Genomic DNA, 17,136 nt, shown 5'->3' with positions numbered 1-17,136 from the left:
TTAGGGTATTAGACCTTTTCAGTCTCAGATAGCAAACTGCTTTTTCTGGCAAAAAAATATTATTTACTGGCTTCCCATCAACCTAATCACAGAGCCCAACATCCCTTCCTGCCCCCTGGTAGACAAGGCCTCATCCCTGCTCCCTTCTTGGCCCTGGGGCAGGCATGTGCACATACCATTTCCTCTGTTGGGAGGCGCCTCCTCCCGTCCACCTGAACCACCCATCCCACAACTGTTAAGCATCCCTTCCTCTTGCAATTCCTTCTTGACTCCAAAATTCAAGTCAGGGGCCCTGCTAACTCTAGTCCTTACTAACTCTTCTATCCCCATGCCAACACTAGCCTGGCTCCTGGCCAGCAAAGGGAGCTTGGGGAAGACAGAGCCCTCGCCCCGACCACAGACTGACCCTTATCTCCATTTGGGTCTTTCACACAAAATATAAATTACTCTTAATAGTAGTGAGAATTAACTACCAGGACAAGGAATTAACTACTGTGGACCAGGCACTGTGGTCAGCATTTTATATAATTTATGGCATTATTCCTCAAGCTGAGATGTGGAGACCATGAAAGACTTACTCAAGGCTGAACACATATATGTGGCAGAAAGCCAATTCAGAACCCAGGCAGGTCTGGCTCCGAGGCTTTAGCTATTTCTCTCGTGTTGCTGGCTCTGAGGGCCTTGGGCTTGGAGAGGGTGGCTCACCCTCACAGCTGGCATGGGGCACTGACTCCCAACAGCTGCGCTCCTTAGCTGTGTAGCTCAGCTCTGGGGGCACATGGCTGGGATCTCCTCCCCATTTTAATACTTGACACAACTTCCCTCCCCAAGAAGCTGCATTAGGACAATAACACAGCCTGTGTTCTCTCTCTCTCTGCAGACTGGGAAGTCCTGAGAGGCTGCGGGACTGTGCCTTCAACTCTGGGTATCACACTGCCCTCACATACATGAACACGCACATGCATGCCCCATCCCAGCACAGGGATGGATGAGGCAAGTGGCTCTGCAGGCTTCTGCCTTCTACTTAGCACTGAGAGAGCCAGGAATGCTGTGGGGTCGGTCGCTCTCTCCCGATGCCCCGCTTGGAAGACAGGGCTGGCTGAGTGTCCTGTCCCCTCTCCCCACTCAGAGAATGTCCAGAGCTAAGTCTGAGCAAGGGGCCAGCTTTTTCATTTGGGGGTTGGGGTATAGGCAGATTCCTGTTGGCGAGCATTTATTTGACTTTTCAAGTGTGGGTTTTCTGGAAGGTAATGGGAAACTGCAAGGTGTTTTGCAAGCAGGCGTTTGGCACATGGTGATATGGTTCCCAGGGTGGCTTTTGGGCAGGGGCAGGGCTGGGTCCTCCAGGAGCTGCCTGTTGGTGCTGAGCTCCATCCGCTTCCCTACCACTCAGCCCACTGCTTGGATGGTTCCCTCTGTCACTCTCATCTTATGCTGTCCCGGTTTTAGCACGGAAAGTCAAATGTGTGGGAAGCCCCTCAGTCCCAGGCCAACCAGAACAGTTGGTCACCCCGTGTCTAACACACCTAACTGTCTCCAGGGCATGGCTCGTCAGTGTGGCTGTGCCCCCTCTCCCTGCCTTCTCTTGTCTCACTCACTGTCAAGTCTGAGAAAGGGCTCCTGGTGGGTGTCTGATGAGGCACAGCTGGGTGACAAAGATGGCTCCAGCTCTGGTTGGGGTGGGCACCTCATGGTGACACCTCACTCTGTGGGACCTCCAAGGGTCAGGGAAGGAGGCATCTTCCATCCTAGGTTTAGGATTCACTGCACTTACACAGGATTCCCCGTGGCAGATCACCTGTGTTCCAGAGGCTGTGTAGTTCAGTGTGTGTGTGAGGCAGTTGCATGGTGTGGGGGCACCTATAACTGGGGGTGAGCCTGTAATGGTGCAACAGATGATGTTAGAACAGTGGGGGTCCTCCTCCCTGTCAAGCCTCAAAAAGCACAACCACCAGAGCTGGTGGGTGGCACTGGGCCATGGGGAGACCTGACCAGCAAGGCTCCCTCTTTCCTCTGTCCAGGCCACCCAGCCTGAGATACAGGGCTGGTCACTTAGGGAATGCTGTGCCCCCCAGGGGAGGCCCCTTGGGTGACTGCTCCCTGGCTTCTGACTGCTGGCTGGCAGGCAGGCGGGTGGGCGGGCAGGAGCAATATTTCCCCTAAGATAAATGAAGAAGAGTTTCAGCCCTTATTGGATTATAGTTTTTATTGAACTTTATAAATTCCAATTAGCAGACCCCTGGGCAATAAGCGACACACAGCCCGTGGCTCGCTTTATAGCGTGAGTATGACCCTGTTTATCCTCCCCTGAACAAGAAGTATTAATGGAAACAAAGGAAAGGGACTCGAAAATATATAAAAACAGATATTGGTGACACAGAGATAAACAGACAGGAGTCAGGGAGAGAAAACAATCTCCGGGCAGGCAAGGTGGAACAGAGAATCAGAGATTCTAAGAACCTATGTGCTCAGAGCCACAGTGAGCTTGGACGTCCTTCTGGCCTCCCTCCCAGGGCACAAAGCCCTCTAGAGTCCTGAAGGCTGCTGGGGCCTGAAGAGCACCCCTCCCATCCCCACGCCCTACCTCAGGCAATCTTGCTGAGGTTGGAGATTGATTTACTAAGTGCAGAGTCCTGTGTGTATGCTCCCCACACTGGGTAGTCTGCTATCTCCTGAGGCCCTCAGCTCTATAGCTGAACAGCTCCAGGGGTGGCCCAGTGTGGTTCCTTACAGTTTTAGATGTCTTCTTTGTGGTTTAAGAATCTGATGGACACTAACATGCATTGATTCTAGAAAAATGTCCCCATACATGCACATGCATGTATGTACACATGCACGCACAAGTAATTTTGCCTATAGGTACAGGGGGTTGTCCAAGCTCTGAAAACTGATCATGCATTCTGCCCCCTCCTCCAGGGCACTGAAAGCATAAGATTAAGAATCCTTGAGTTTGAATTGAACTGAGCAAGATCTGTCTCCCAGGAGCTTCCACCTGGAGTTCCTGAGAGCCCACAGACAGATGGGTAGCCTCCAAGGGCCTGGCCACAGCTGGGAATGCCCCTCCAACCCCACCTGCTTTTCATTTCTTCCTGGACACTCTGGTTTGCGTTCATCAGCTATAAATCTCTAACAGCCATGACCCAGAACAGCAGCTGGGAAGAAGCTGTCCCTAGAGAGGTGTGGGGGTGAGCTGGGGGTTCCTGAGCCAGCCAGGTGGGTGGTGGTCATGCTTTCCTGGACTGAAACCCTTGCCCGACTTGCTGCATCTCCCAGGAGAAAGAAGTGTGCTCAAGGATGGCATGCCCTCCTCACTTTGTCTGGCTTTGTTTACGCCTTCCTCCCCCTTCTGCAGGTCATCTTTCTTGGAGGCTTCAGTGGAAGATTAAAAAAGAAAAAAAAATTCCTCCTATCAGCATTTTGCCGTTGTACGGAAGCATTAACACAGAAGTACCCGAGGTGGCTTTTGTAGTTTGAACAGGATGAAAAATGCTTCAGGTGTTCGTCAGTCTGCAGCAGTATGTAAATAAGATGCCGAGATCTGTGGGCAGCCAGGAGTACGTCTGGCTGGCTGGGCCAATTAGGAGTCACTGAGGAGCCCCTGCTGCAAACGTCGCCCACAGTGTCCTGGGCCTTGGCTCGCATATGCTCTGCACCTCTGTGATTTATGGAGCTCGCTGGGCGCTGCCTTACTTCAGATAAGCAGTGTGGATTTACATAAACTCTAGTGGTCATGAACTGCCCCAGCCAGGACTTTCCTGATTCCTGTCCTCTGGGAGGGAGTGAGGCAGGGGGCCTGGGCTGGGAAAAGGGACTGGAATGACAGAAGCAGATTCCTGAACTGGCAGACTGGTGGGAGACTAGGGGTTCCTTGTTAAGACCTGGAAAAACTGGAGGGAGAGGGTAGCTCTTGTCACTCAGGTACCAGGACATCACCACCCTCTCCTTGGGGGAGACTGGGGCTTCCTGAGAGCTTGCATTACTCAAGCAAGGTGGAAAGGCCTAGAGATGAGGGAGGCCATCTCATGCTGCCAGGGTTGCATTCTCTCACCCCAAGCTCAGGGCCCCTAAATTGGCTGAGCCTCACTACTGAAGAATAAGCTGCTCCTTCCCCTGGCCCCAGCTCTGGGGAACAGTGTCTCTTCTCTGCCCACGTGCTGGGCCCTGGGCCTGGCCGGGGGAGCAGGGGTCCAGGCCAGAGGCATAGAAACCAGGCCAGAGTGCAGTGTGCACTTGGCACTTTCCAGAGCAAGTTCCCAGGAAGACGTGAGTTAAATAGGGCATGTCTTCTCCTTCCCATTTCATGAATGTAGAAATGAAGGCCTGGAGAGGCACTGTTTGAGCAAGCTTTGCACTACAGCGGCTCCATTCAAAGAGCAGGTTTTGGAGCTGTGTCTCTGGGTTACCATTTGACCCAGCTGGCAGAGGGTAACAGGCTTCAGGTTGCTATATGGAAAAAAGGTGTTTTTCCTGATTGTGGGTGGGTGGGTAGGGGGATAACAGGGCCTGAGAGCAGAGCCGGGAGCTTAGAAGCCACTGGTGCTGTCTGTCTAGCTGGCTGGTTCCTGTAACCAAAAAGCCCATTTTGAAAGCCCCTTAGGCCTATGAGGGCTTGGGCAGAGCACTCAGATCCTAAGACATTTGGGGGATTATCCCTTCTTACCCAGAGGGGACAGTCTTATGATATCATGTATTTCTGGGCTGTCCCTCAGTCCCTATCACACTGCTATGCTCACAGTAGGTGTTCAGCCCATGATTTCTGTAGAGTGTCAATGCCAGGGCCTCAGGCTTTGGAATACAGATTGATGGACAGTGGGGACTTTGGGGTTTTCCTGACACTTCTGCAATCATCAGGAAAGCCCCTCTGCACATTGCCAAGGCCCTCCAGACCCCCTGGCATGGGGAGGGGTCCTTCAGGATCCTTCCAAACAGATGAAGAAGCAATCTGCCCAAGCAGCCTAGGGGATGGGATGTGGGGGAGGGGAGGGTATCGGGGGTTGGGGGACAGACATACACTGGGGGGCCTGAAGCCTCCTTCAACCACACCTGCCACCAACTAGCCAAGTGACTGTGGCCCTATCACTCTCTCTCTGGGCCTTCGTTTCCTCACAGCAAAGTGGAAGAATTGGCGCTGCTGATCTCTGAGGTCTGTTCCAAGTCTAAGATCGGCAGATTCCCTTCTCTGATGTTTCAGGCACGAACACAAATTAGCATGTATGGAGAACTGTGGCAAGTAATAATGGTCCCCCAGCCCTTCGCCCCAAGCCCCCCACACTCTCTATTCTCTCCTCATGCCCCCTGCAATAGATCATACAGGATGGATTACATTAATTTTCTATAAACTATATCAACTTGAGTGACATGTCCTTAAGGGTTCGCTGATTGATATCTACAATGCGGTCTTATAATCTAAAATCATATTAATATTAATATTAAAGATTTTCTGTCCTCTACGCGCACCATTAAATCTGGAGTATAAGGTGAAATTGACAACATACATTTTGACAGCTTATCTATAATAAATATGCAAGTCTTGATGCCCACATGTCATCACAGATGCACCACAGCCCTCTGAAGATCAGAGCGTGCCTGTCTCCTGTGTGACATTTTCAGCGGAGGATCAGAGCAGCCGTCTGGGCTGCAGGAGCAGCACTGGGCGAGCCTTTGGCGGTGGTGACCCTGGCCTCTCCCGTCTGCCTGTGAAAGCCTGTCCTTCATCCTGCCATGCAGGCAGGAGGGCTTGAGGAGTGACAGTCACAGAGAGCAAGGGACACTATCTCATGCATCTTCTGAGTAGGCACAGAAAAATCCAGCTTCCCTCTTTAGTTCTCTTAAGTCTCGAAGGAACTTTTGCTGTCTCCTCCACCTCCATCATACCTGGTTATAGCAGGTTACGGTCACTCAGCACCCAGTGAGTTTAAGAGTGGGGAATGCTTGCTAACCCCTGCTCATAACCTTCCATAGCCTCAGTTTCTGCATTTGTCTAGTAGGAGAGGAAAGTGCACCTTTCTTCTGGTGCATATGTGAAGGTTGAATGAGATAACAGAAGCCAGATGCCCAGCACACACAGTAATGCCTCAGTAAAGGACAGCTCTTAAATTATTTTCTAAATGAGTCCCACCTCCTCCTGACTGGTGCAACACGCAGTGCTCCTTCCTGTCCCTCTCTTTACACTATCTTGTCATACAGAATCTAAGAGTTAGCATAGTGACCATCGCGAATTCTTCTCTGCCTCTGACCTGTGCCAGATGTGAGCTCCAGATGACAGGGACCATGCATCTCCTTGCAGCCCGGCCCCAGCCCAGGACCCAGCTGGAGCTGAGACAGAAGAGGGACTGAAATTAGGACTAAGGAACTGTCTCTAAGGGGAAAATGTTGTCATCTCTCCACTGAGACCCTGCCAGGTCTGACTGGATAGCTCTGTGTGTGTGTGTGTGCGCGCGCACACACACACACACACACACGAGTGCATGTCAGTTGGGGGCAATGAACTGAGCCTGTGAAATGCAATATCCTTGTCACATTAATAGACACGTTGAGAGGAGAGCTGAGGAAACAATGAGGGGAATTTTCCATGGGTGCAGGGCTGTTTGCTTGAGACGAGCTCCAGGGGTCCCATCACTCTTTCACACCTGCTAACGGCAGCAGAGCCCTCTGGAGGCCCTGAGCCACAGCTCTTCTCCCTGGCTTCCTTCTCTCTTCTCTGGGCCCACCCTGTGGGGTGGCACCCAATCTCTCCGGCTTCCCCATTGGTTTGCCTTGCCTCAAGAGAGTTGGGCATTGTATTGTCCCCTTCCCCACCCATCCACCCTCCCCCGTGAAACCATCCCCCATTAGGCCCCTGACTTGGAGTGCTTCTGTCTCTGAACTCTGCAGAATTTCCAGTGTGGAGAACTGGAATATGGAGGGGGCCATATTCTTTGTCAAGTCTCCTTGCATTGTTCTGTGATCATTTGGCAGTGGAGAGATTCGTTGGCCACAACCACATTGAGAAGGGTGGGGTAGGCACTCTGTGCTCCCCCTTCTGTTTTCCTGAGGGGCTCACCACCTGGCTGGGCACACATTCACGTGGACTTGGTTAGGACCCTCCAATAGTCTATATCTGATGAGGAACAGACACTGGGACCACATGGATCCAGAAGTCTTCAGAGGCTCAGTTGTTGGGCATTTCTCGAAAAGTGACAGTTGACATGGATCCATTCTCATGCTTCCCCAGGTCTCTCTTGGGGCCAGGAGAGGGGCTCAGACGGGCCTCAGATGTTCTTTTGGGATATCAGGAAATTCCTTCACATCTCTTACCACCCCTCCAGGGGTAGACAGGCCCAAGGAAGAAGCTCCATTGTTCAGCACCTAGTACCTGCCACGTGTCTCTAACCCTGGGACCCTCAGCCACAAGCCTGTAATCCTGACCAAGGGTAAGAAGTTTGGTGACCCCGGCTGGGGAGACAGGCTTGCCGGGGGAGTACCACTGCTGGGAGAACAAGTGGCAAAACTCGGGCCCATGCTTGGCTCTGGGAAATTCAGGCCTATCATAGGACACCCACCGGCAAATCCTGCAGCTCAGGCTGTGAGTGGAATGGGTCTTGAGACCTCATGGCCTGCTAAGAGGAGCCCCGTTTATGGAGCTTTCTAGGCTTCCCAGTCCTTTATCTAACAAATTCTCATGCCACCATTCCCTTCTGGTCCTGCCTTTCCATGAAACTTGAGTCTCCACACTGTCTTTAATAAAGAGCCGCTGATCTATCCATTTACAGTTAATCAGCCAACAGAGGTGAAGGTGGGAGGAGGGTGGTGGAGAAATGAGCATGTGGCTTCTTGCAACTCAGGCTCACTGAGCCCCCAAAATGTCTGCCCTTTGCATGTCACTGCCACTCATTTGTCCATGCTTTCTGCCTCCCAGCAGATGGTTCTGTGTGTGAGCCTCATGAGGTGCCTGGATGCCATGGATATCCCTGAAAGACACCGTGCCCCGCACCCATGGAGTCTCTGAGGAGGTTAGATGAGATAATATTTGACTGTCATCAGGCACAGTGCCTGGCATACAGCGATACCTCCATAAATGTTAGTTCTTCTCCCTGCCTTGAATGATTCGTATCTGGTTGGAGAGAAAAGGCCTCTTAAAATACGACCAGATACCCATCTCGGAGAGGGCAGGCAGGGAAGCCAGTCAGGCTGAAGGGGCCTGTGGTCTTGGTGCTGGCGGGCGGGTGGTAGGACGAGGGTGATAAGGTGGGCGGGAAGAAGGAAAATGGCTGATTTCAGATGGCTTCGAATGCCAACTCCAGGAATAAGGAGTCCAGGGTCTTTAAAAGTCCTTGTCTCTGTTTGCCTCCTCCTCTCTCCTTCTCTTTCCCACAATTAACCCCAGGCTGTCTTGATCGTCCCGCAGTGACGAATGTTCTCTCCTGTTCCCACCTCTCCACTTTTCTTATTTGTGTTGACTTGACGCGCCCTAATCCCTGACTCAGCTCCCACTTCTTGTTAAACCAAAGGTAAATTTTCGGCCGGCGGGGGCAGCCCCGGAGCGGGAGGATCCACACAGCAGAGCAGCCGTGGGAAATATTGATATTAGCCGACCTCTGGCGCCGGCCGCCCGCGGTGAAAACGGGACGCGGGGCCAATCAATTACCGAGCCATTAAGGGCGGGGACGCGGAGGGAGCGGCCCACAGCCCGAGCTCCCCCGCCGGGCGTCCCTGAGCCGCCAACCGCGGGCCTCTGGGGTGTGCAGCTGCGCCTTACGCCCTCCCCACCCCGGCCGTGGCTCCCGGCAGCGACCGCAGCGCCCAGCAGGAGAAGGGAGCGCTGCCGGGCTAGGCTGGGGCGCGGGGGTCGCGGCGGCTGCACCAGTCCCGCTCTGGGTTTCCCGCTTCGCTCTTTGCGTCCCGCTTCCTCTCCCTGAAGCGTCTGGCCCTCGGCCCTTTCTCCTCTCCCGCCTGCTCTCCTCCTTTCTCCTTTGTTAACTATCTCTCTCTTTCCTAGGGGCCTCTTGCTTGGCCAGCAGACCACCCTTCTGGTATCCCTTTTTCTGCCTCCCCCTTTCTTCCCTCTTAAGCTGACCACAGGGTGGCTCCGGTTCCCTATCCCCTGGACGCCCTCTGAGGATGGCACTGTCCTGGCCCGGCTGGAGGGACGGTGGCCTGTCGCTCTTTTTAGAGGCCCTGCCCTTTCACATCTGTCTTCACCAGAAGGAACCAACAATAGGCCCTTCTTATTTGGGGTTAATGACTTCTGGGAATCCTTTCTAATGTGTTTCCTTCTAACTCCAGACAATAGCCCCGTGTTAGAGGAGGCATGGCCATGCCTAGACTGGGAGCCAGCGGTGTTCCTGGCGCCCTTTGGGGGGGCTTTCTGGGGTGTGGGGTGGGGAGTGGAAGCTGCCCGGCATGTCTGCATAGGTGTGGGTTCTGTGTCTGTGGCTAGGTTTATGCAGGTGTAGGGTGTAGGGTGGAGGGCAAGCAGGTTGTGAACTTGAGCAAATATTTTCACATTTCTTGGGGAGAATCTTCTGGTTTCTAGAGCTGACCTTTCTTAGGGGAGGGAGGAGTGGGGAAGGGCGGGAAGGAAAGGACTATTAGGGTCCCTTGGTGACTGGCTGATAGGTCTACAGTATTTCCTCAACCTTCCATAGCTTCCTGGACAAGAGAATGGGATTTATGAACATTTACATTGATCGGACATGATACTGAAGGGAGGAAATGGTACTTTTCACCTTTAAAGAAGGATCCTGCATTTTACAAAATCGAAAATAATTATTAAAAACCCCTTTCACAAGATCCCTTGTTCAGTCTCATAGAGGAATGGTTCTCAAAAGTGTGGCTGCGACCTGCAGGAAGACCCTGTGGACATCACCTAGGCATCTATTAGAAATGCAAATTCTTAAACCTTCCTTACTTCTCTTCGGAATCAGAAACTCTGGGGTGGGATTCAGCCAACTGTGTTTAACGAGAACTTCGGGGCATTCTGAGGTGCACTGAAGTTTGAGCACCACTGACCTCAATTATCCCTGCAGTCCAGGAAGGTAGGTGGGCTGGAAATTATTGTATCTTTTTACCTCTGGAGGAACAACAGCAAAGAAATGTCACATGGCCAGATGGTAGCAGGGCCAAGGCTGGGACGATTTCCTGGTCTCAGTGTAGGGCATCCTATAAGGGTGTTAGAGGATGCATTTTCTTTCAACCCACAAGCAACCCTTAAAGGAGACAAAAATTGTGTTTGGAGAGGTGACTTGCATTTGTGTGGCTGTGAGTAAAGCATGTCAGTGCTAACTGCTATGAACTTGTTTAGTACTTCTTTTGCTGCATCCCATAAGGTTTGGTATGTTGTGTTTTCATTTTCATTTGTCTCAAGGTATTTTCTGATTTCCCTAGTGACTTCCTCTTCTTCCCCTTCTTTCCTAGTGACTTCCTATTTCTGTCCTGTAGGGGCCAGAAAGGTATTAGATTTTCAAGTTTCCCCTAGTGAGTACTACTCAGCGCTTGGGAGGTGAATGACCTGGGCTAAAGCCACCTGCGTGAAAGTAGGATAATGCCGTAAGAATGATGTTTTAATGGAACCGTTGAAGGCAGCTTGTTGCAGAGAAGCTCCTGTCACACCACAACCTGCCTCAAGATCATGTTAGGTTTAAAATGCGAGCTCTGGGCATCCTTCTTGACAAAGGGATTCCAAAGTGCAGGGAGAAAGGGGTCCCTGCGCTTTCTGGGAACTTCTTGGGAGAAGCTTTGGTGTCAATGGGGCCTAGTTTGAATCCCAACTCTACCCTTCGTGGGCTGTGGGACCTTGGGTAAGTCACATAACCTGTCCATTATGAAAGCCTGGATTTGCAAGGTGTGGTCACCACACTGCTTCTCTGAGAGCTCTGAAACAAGCCACCCCACATGTTGGGCCTCAACTGCCTTATCTATAAAATGGGCAGTAAACCAGGAGCCTCTCCAGCTGTAACAAACCGTGGCCAATGCCATTTATTTACGTAAGCCCTAAATAACATAACATCAATTTAGCAGAACCCTCAACCTATGCGATGGTTTTCCCATTGCCCCCATCCTCTTTGCAAGAATATAAGCTAAATCGCCTGCAAATGAGCACAATGATCAAGAAGAAAACAGCAAGCCCTGTGCTTTGTAGAGCCCACCAGAAGCCAAAAATGCCAGCTGTACTCCCTGATACCAACTTAGCCACCACAGAACTGACCTGAGAAGTGCTGGCCGTGAGTTTGGATCCAGCACTGGAGAAGGGTCACCAGCCCAGACTGACCCAAGCAGGAGAGGAGCTCGAGCCTCTAAAGTTATTCTTGGAATGAGCTGAACCCCCAAACCGTTTTTACCCTCCATTACTCAGAAAACTAAATTAATTAGAACCCTCCATTTTCCAAGAACTTGGGGTAATCAAGGTTTATGTGCAGTAAATATCCCCCCGCCCCCAGAACAGTAAACTGAACTGATGTTTCCACAAAGAACTCAGTACTTAGTGAAGCTGCTGGGACAAGAACTGATCCTCACTGAACTGGAACATCAAACCATGCTCTGAGACAAACCTGATGTTTCACATGGTTTCAGTCAGTGGTGAAAAAACAAGCAGACTGTGGGGTGGTTTGGGGAGAGAGAATGCAGGCTGGCTTTCTAGGCTCTGGCTGCGGGGTGGGATAAGATGTTTCTTCTTTTCATTTCCAGTCAACCCCTTCTGTGCATTTTTCTCCTTTTTCCACACATGCTTTACCTCCTCCAATGACAGCCCCGGCCACTAGGCCTTTGATCACTTTCCCATGACCTTCTATAGGCCCACTGCATTTGATTTCAGGCTATCCCAAGTTGCTCCTTAAATTTTCTCTGGGTACGTTCTAGCTCTCCAAGCAGATTTTAAGTTCTTTTGGGCCAGGAGAACTCATGGGTCCTAGCACAGTTTTAACACCTGCAGACACTTGATAGATACTTAAAATCACAGACAGTAGAGCTAAAAATGTTCCTGACCTTCAATTTGCAGGTGAGGAAACTGAGGCCCTGAAAGCAAAGTGACTTGTTCAAGGTCTTACAGCTAGCTAATATCAGGGGAAGATTTGAAACTCACGTTCTGGCAAATATTAAGCATTTTCTGATAATACATAATGTGAGTAAGGAGTTTGAGGAAACAGAAAATCCAACAAAGAAAATTTAATGGGAGTTTAAATTGGTGCAGTCTCTCTGGAGCCAAATATTAATCAAAATGTAGAATGCTTATATCTATTGAAATATTTTCCTTACAAGAATGTATTCTATAGGTAGAATTATACATGTATGGAGTGGATGCTCACGGGGATGTTGACTGTGGTTTGTAATAAAAGAAGACACAAAACCAGGAACAACCTAAATGTCTTATCAGTGGGGGTCTGGCTATGGCAATTAGTGAATTTCTGGACAATGCAATACTATGCAGCTACTAGATGGAATGAAGTAGATTTATATACATGCTGATTTGGAAAGATCCAAGATACGTTGCAAAGCCAGGAATCAAGGTGCATGGCAGTGTGGGGAGCACATTCCAGTTTCCACAACAGAAAGTGTGTGTGGGTGTGTTTGTGTGTGCCTGCCTGTATGTGAGATATTTCTAGAAGAATACACAGGAAACTGCACCTTCTGGAGACTGGGATGGGGTCTCGAGTGGGAGGGAGAATCACACTTCACTGTATACCCCTTTGCACTTGTTACTGACTGCATGTATTGTTTTTGGAGTAACAATACTAATAACTGAAAAACCTCAGCACCACAGTCTCCTAGTTCAGCAGCATTTTCCTCCACTATACCAGGTGGAGGTACCAGCAGTATCCTTTTTTGCTGTTATTCTTCTGTAAATTGGTAACTTGGAGGCTAATTGTCATAATCTCAAGTAGGTAATAAACAGCAAACAAACCATCTGCTCTTAGCTCATTCCTTTATTTTATTTTTTTTTTACCCCAAATTGCTACTTTCCCAGAGGATGGAGGCTCTAGGGTAGGACGACCCAGGTGGAGGTGCTGTACTAAAGGATTAAGAACCAAGGTCTCAAATTGGGGATTTACTGGACAGGTCATTCAGGTGCTCTGTGCCTTGCTGTCCTCATCTGTAAAATGAGGATGGTGATAGTACCAGCCTCCTTGCATCTGTTGGAGAATAGATGAGATCATACATGTATCTGGTCCTCAGGAAGTGCCTGGATGGGTAACCTGGACTTCTTCCTCTGATCCAATGGGCCTCTGCTCAGGGCCTGAGAGGTGAGAGGTGTGCCTGGTGAGCAGGACACAGAGGCATACTATCTGTCCGGTGCTCTGACCCAGACTGCGTGGGTCGAGGTGCTTATGACACTGTCTCTGACCTCAAGGAGCTCAGGTCTGGCAGGGTGTAGCATACCACACCCACTGCGTGAGGGAGCTCATGGAGGAGCACGTAAACCAGGGCACATCCAGTAGCTCAGCACCAGCTCCCAAATGGAGGAAACTGGTGAGTGGAATGGAGGCTGGGGGACTGGCAGTAGGAAAGGAAGCTCCAATAGGGGAGACAGTCTGCTGCCTGGCCTCCCTACAGTCAAGGGGAGCCAACAGTTTTGGATTTGCTTTGCAAGCAACTGGCAGACTTCTAGACAAGCCAGGGAGGAATTTTTTGAGGGAAAGTGTGACGTGGTGCTGGTAGGGGGTCAGGAACCTAGGTTCTATTCCCACAGGATATCAGCAACCAGCTACCACCCAACAGCCACTGGAGCTTGGACTGGAATCTGACTTTCCTTGGCCTCCATATCTCTCCCTGAAAAATGTAGGTGCCTGGATTTCACCCACAGAGATTCTGATTCTGTGCAGAGCAAGACCCAGAAGGGCTGAGACCTGCAAGCTTGGTCCCGAGGGGCTACTGTGAATGGTCCTTGAGGTGTTTTGTGTGGTCCACTCATAGAACGGACAATGGCCACCGCACAGAACCAAACACTTTGGTTACATCAGCGTTGGAGCACTGCTGAACGTTTGTATTGTCCCTAGAGACCGCACTACCCAGGCCATCCTGCGGAGATGATAGCCGGTCAGACTCTCTTCCAGCCACAGTCTAGCCTTCCTGCACTTCGGGTGAAAGTATAATAAAAAGTATTTATTCATAATAAGACTGACACGTACACAGGTTCTTCATACAGGTGATTTCATTTAATTCTCACCACAACTCTATCAGGCTGTTGCAATGATTGTGTCTATTTTATGGAGGAGGAAACTGAGGCGGAGAGAGGCTAAGGAACTTGCCTAAGGTCTCTGGTGGGTCATCTGGCTTCAGCAGTCAGAGTAGGCTGCTCCACATTGTATAGAGCCACGCCATCACCCCGTGCTTTTCTTGATTGTGGGTGACTCCAAGCAAGAGCCAAAGTCTCTGTGGCCCCAGGAGAGAAGAAAATCCACCAGCTCCTGCCTGCCCAGCAAGACACTTTAAGAATGGGGGTGGGTTATAATCATCTTTGTATTTCCCTACTCCCCCTACCCCCTGCCACCCCAGCTTCCACCTCCCAAATCAAGAGGTGGGTGCAAAGTTGGGATTGGATAGCTCCCCTCAGTCCGATGGAGTAGGGATCACATTTGCTTCCTGGGATGGCCACTCTTTGTTTCACTTTCTGTTCCTTTCCTTTGTTCTCCTTCCTCCTTCTGCTAGTGACGTGGTCACCTTCCTAGGAGATAATGCCCGTGCAGCTCTGTCCTGACAAGCCCTTTTGGCTCTATCTCTAATCTTCTCTGGGTTTAGGATTAATAGACTTTTTCCTCATTTGGGATCAATAAGTACAGAGAGAGAGAGAGAAAGAGAGAGAGAGAAAGGAAGGAAAAAAGTCAGCAGGATTAGAAAAAAAAAAAAAAAAGACTGATAAGAATCTGGTCCAGGTCGTGGAACCCTGATGCTGCCAGTAGTATCTTTAAGCTCGGGGGTAGCACAGGTGAGGGAGGGGTGGGGTAAGCACGTGTCTTATCTGCTGAGGCAGGAGCTGGGGTGGGAGTCACCCATGGGAGAGCAAGATGGGGTGAGGTCACAGGCTTGTCGGTGGCTCTGGGGATCCTCAGCCTCAGGCCAGGACAAGGTTCAGCTTGAATCATTGCCCAGAGCAGCCCTCTGAGGCCGGGGCTGCCTGTCCTGACAACCTCTGCAGGTACTGGGAGACCCTTCTATCCCAGGTTCCAGCCTCAACTGGGCCCCCTCCAGCTGCTCCTCACTGAGCAGGAAACTGGTCCTCATACTGCCTCTTTGCAGCCCCCCAAGGTCCCTTGAGGGTGTGGACAGTTTAGCTGAGCTTGCCGCCCTGGAGTCCCAGAGTCCCAGCTCTTTCTTGATGCTTCACAAAGCCTAATGGAAATTGCACATGTCCCCTTGATGAGGCTGCACGGGGAAAACAAAAATAGCACCTCGCTGCTTTTAGCAAGAATTATATCCACTCCGTGTGGCTAACACTGGTTGTCGCATGCCAATCTGCAGCTCTGATTAGCCTTTGATTAATAAAAAATGGGGAAGGAAATCAATTATTTATTTAATAACAGCAGTTTGTTTTAAAGGCAAAACCTTTAAGAAAGTAGAGGACTTGAGGGTGGGGTCGGGTGGGTGGAACCAATAGTGTCTTTGGAGGTGAGAAGTTTGGGAATGGAGGATTTCCATCATGGAAGTGGCACTCTCCTGTGCTAGGATAGAGGGGCCATTCCATCATGGCTTTCAGGATGTAGGATGCAGCTGAGCATGAGGCGACCAGACCTCTAGCACCCTGAGATCGGGGTGCAGTTAGGGTCCTTGGGTGCAGCACAGTGAGAAGGCAGGGCACTGGTCTGCTTTGGTCACTGTGAGTAGTGAGAGAGTGAGGCCCTGCCCTGGCCCCTCAACAGGATCTCCCTGTTAACTCTGGTCTTAATCTCTGGTCTGTTAACGCTAAGAAATCTCAAGGAAGGGAATGAGTGTGTGTCCCTGTCCATCGCCTACGGCGCACATTCCTTGGCCTTGGGTCCAGACCCTTGATGGCTTATGCTAGCTCCCCTTCCACCATGTCCACTGGAGGTCCGCCGCCGGCCTACCTGGCCCTGCACTGTTTCCCTAGCACCTCTCTGCTGTTACTCAAATCGCTTTCTCCTTGCAGAGGGCACTTCTGCTGATCTTCGCATTTCACAATCATATCCATTCATCAAGGCCAGGATCGAAGGACACCCCGTGCAGCAGCTCCCCAAGTCAGCCCCTCAGGAGACAGCCTTTCTTCTTCTGAACATCCCGGCACTTTGAATGTGTGTTCCTGTGGCAGTTTGGGGAAATGCGGCTTTGTACTTTATTTCTTTGTAGGCATTTGGAGGACAGGGACTGCATCGCAGTCACCTTTGTAACCCTCGCCCAGGGTTTGTGGAATAACAGATGGAGGATGGATGCTATCTTTTGGGGAGACTGTACCCCATTAACATCTGAAACAGCATTCAGATGAAAGACCAGACATTTAAGAGAAATGATGATAGCCTCCTTGAGGGAAACAGGAAATATATGCTTTCAGGCACCTGAGAGAAACAGATTAGATCACTTGGGTCAGGGATTTGACTTTTTATGTTCTGGAAGATAAAGTAGAAAATTAAAAAAAACCAAAGGTCAGGTGACATGGTGTTAATTTTCTGACAGAAATAAACCTAGCATGTTGTCTATAGAAGTAACAGCCCCGTATTCAACATATATGCAAACTCAGTTTTCTCATCTGCCAAATGAGATAACAATTCCTGCACTCATAAGGGGGTTGCAAATTTTACACAAAAGAAAAGAGAAGAGAGAACCTCTCCAAGGAGAAAGTGCCCTTTACATGAGGCATGAATTATCTATTTAGGTAACTGTCAGTGACCTAAAGTTCTTGTCTAAGTGGCTGCCCTGGAAAGAGGGGTGCTGGACAATTATTCAGGCACCGAAGTCTTTCTTCCCATCTCCATTATCTGGATCTCTCTCATGGAAGCTAAATTTCCCAGAATTATCTGGGTTGTTGCCATTACTGTCTTCTGAGCTTACCGGCGTGGGCGGCCACTTCCAGAATGCAGCCTTCCAGCAAGCTGGCCCAGCCACTCCAGATACCATGCCCTTGTGCTTCAGCCAGGCACGCGGCTGCGGGTACACGGCTGCTTACGCACGAATGTCTCCTTCCATTGCTGGAGAGCTTTGAGTTTTCCTGTC

The 17,136-nt window shown here is 50.5% G+C and overlaps 1 protein-coding gene across 38 annotated transcripts in view; it reads right to left on the bottom strand.

Annotated features, from left to right (window-relative positions):
- Nucleotides 1–17,136, bottom strand: part of CELF4 (CUGBP Elav-like family member 4) — a 320,371-nt gene that overhangs the window by 270,949 nt on the left and 32,286 nt on the right. Inside the window, exon 2 of one of the 38 annotated variants that reach the window (XM_033177928.1) lies at nucleotides 3,328–3,878. The exons of the other annotated variants lie outside the window; for them this stretch is intronic. Within the exon in view, the coding sequence (XP_033033819.1) occupies nucleotides 3,328–3,878 (551 nt within the window). Of the gene's footprint in view, nucleotides 1–3,327; nucleotides 3,879–17,136 lie in introns of those variants that run through there. 38 annotated transcript variants of the gene reach the window in all.

Source organism: Trachypithecus francoisi, unplaced genomic scaffold (genome assembly GCF_009764315.1).
Source record: "Trachypithecus francoisi isolate TF-2019V2 unplaced genomic scaffold, Tfra_2.0 Lachesis_group19, whole genome shotgun sequence".
Taxonomy (NCBI): Eukaryota; Metazoa; Chordata; class Mammalia; order Primates; family Cercopithecidae; genus Trachypithecus; species Trachypithecus francoisi.
Note: the sequence above shows the minus strand (reverse complement) of the source record. Positions and strands in the feature narration are given on the sequence as shown.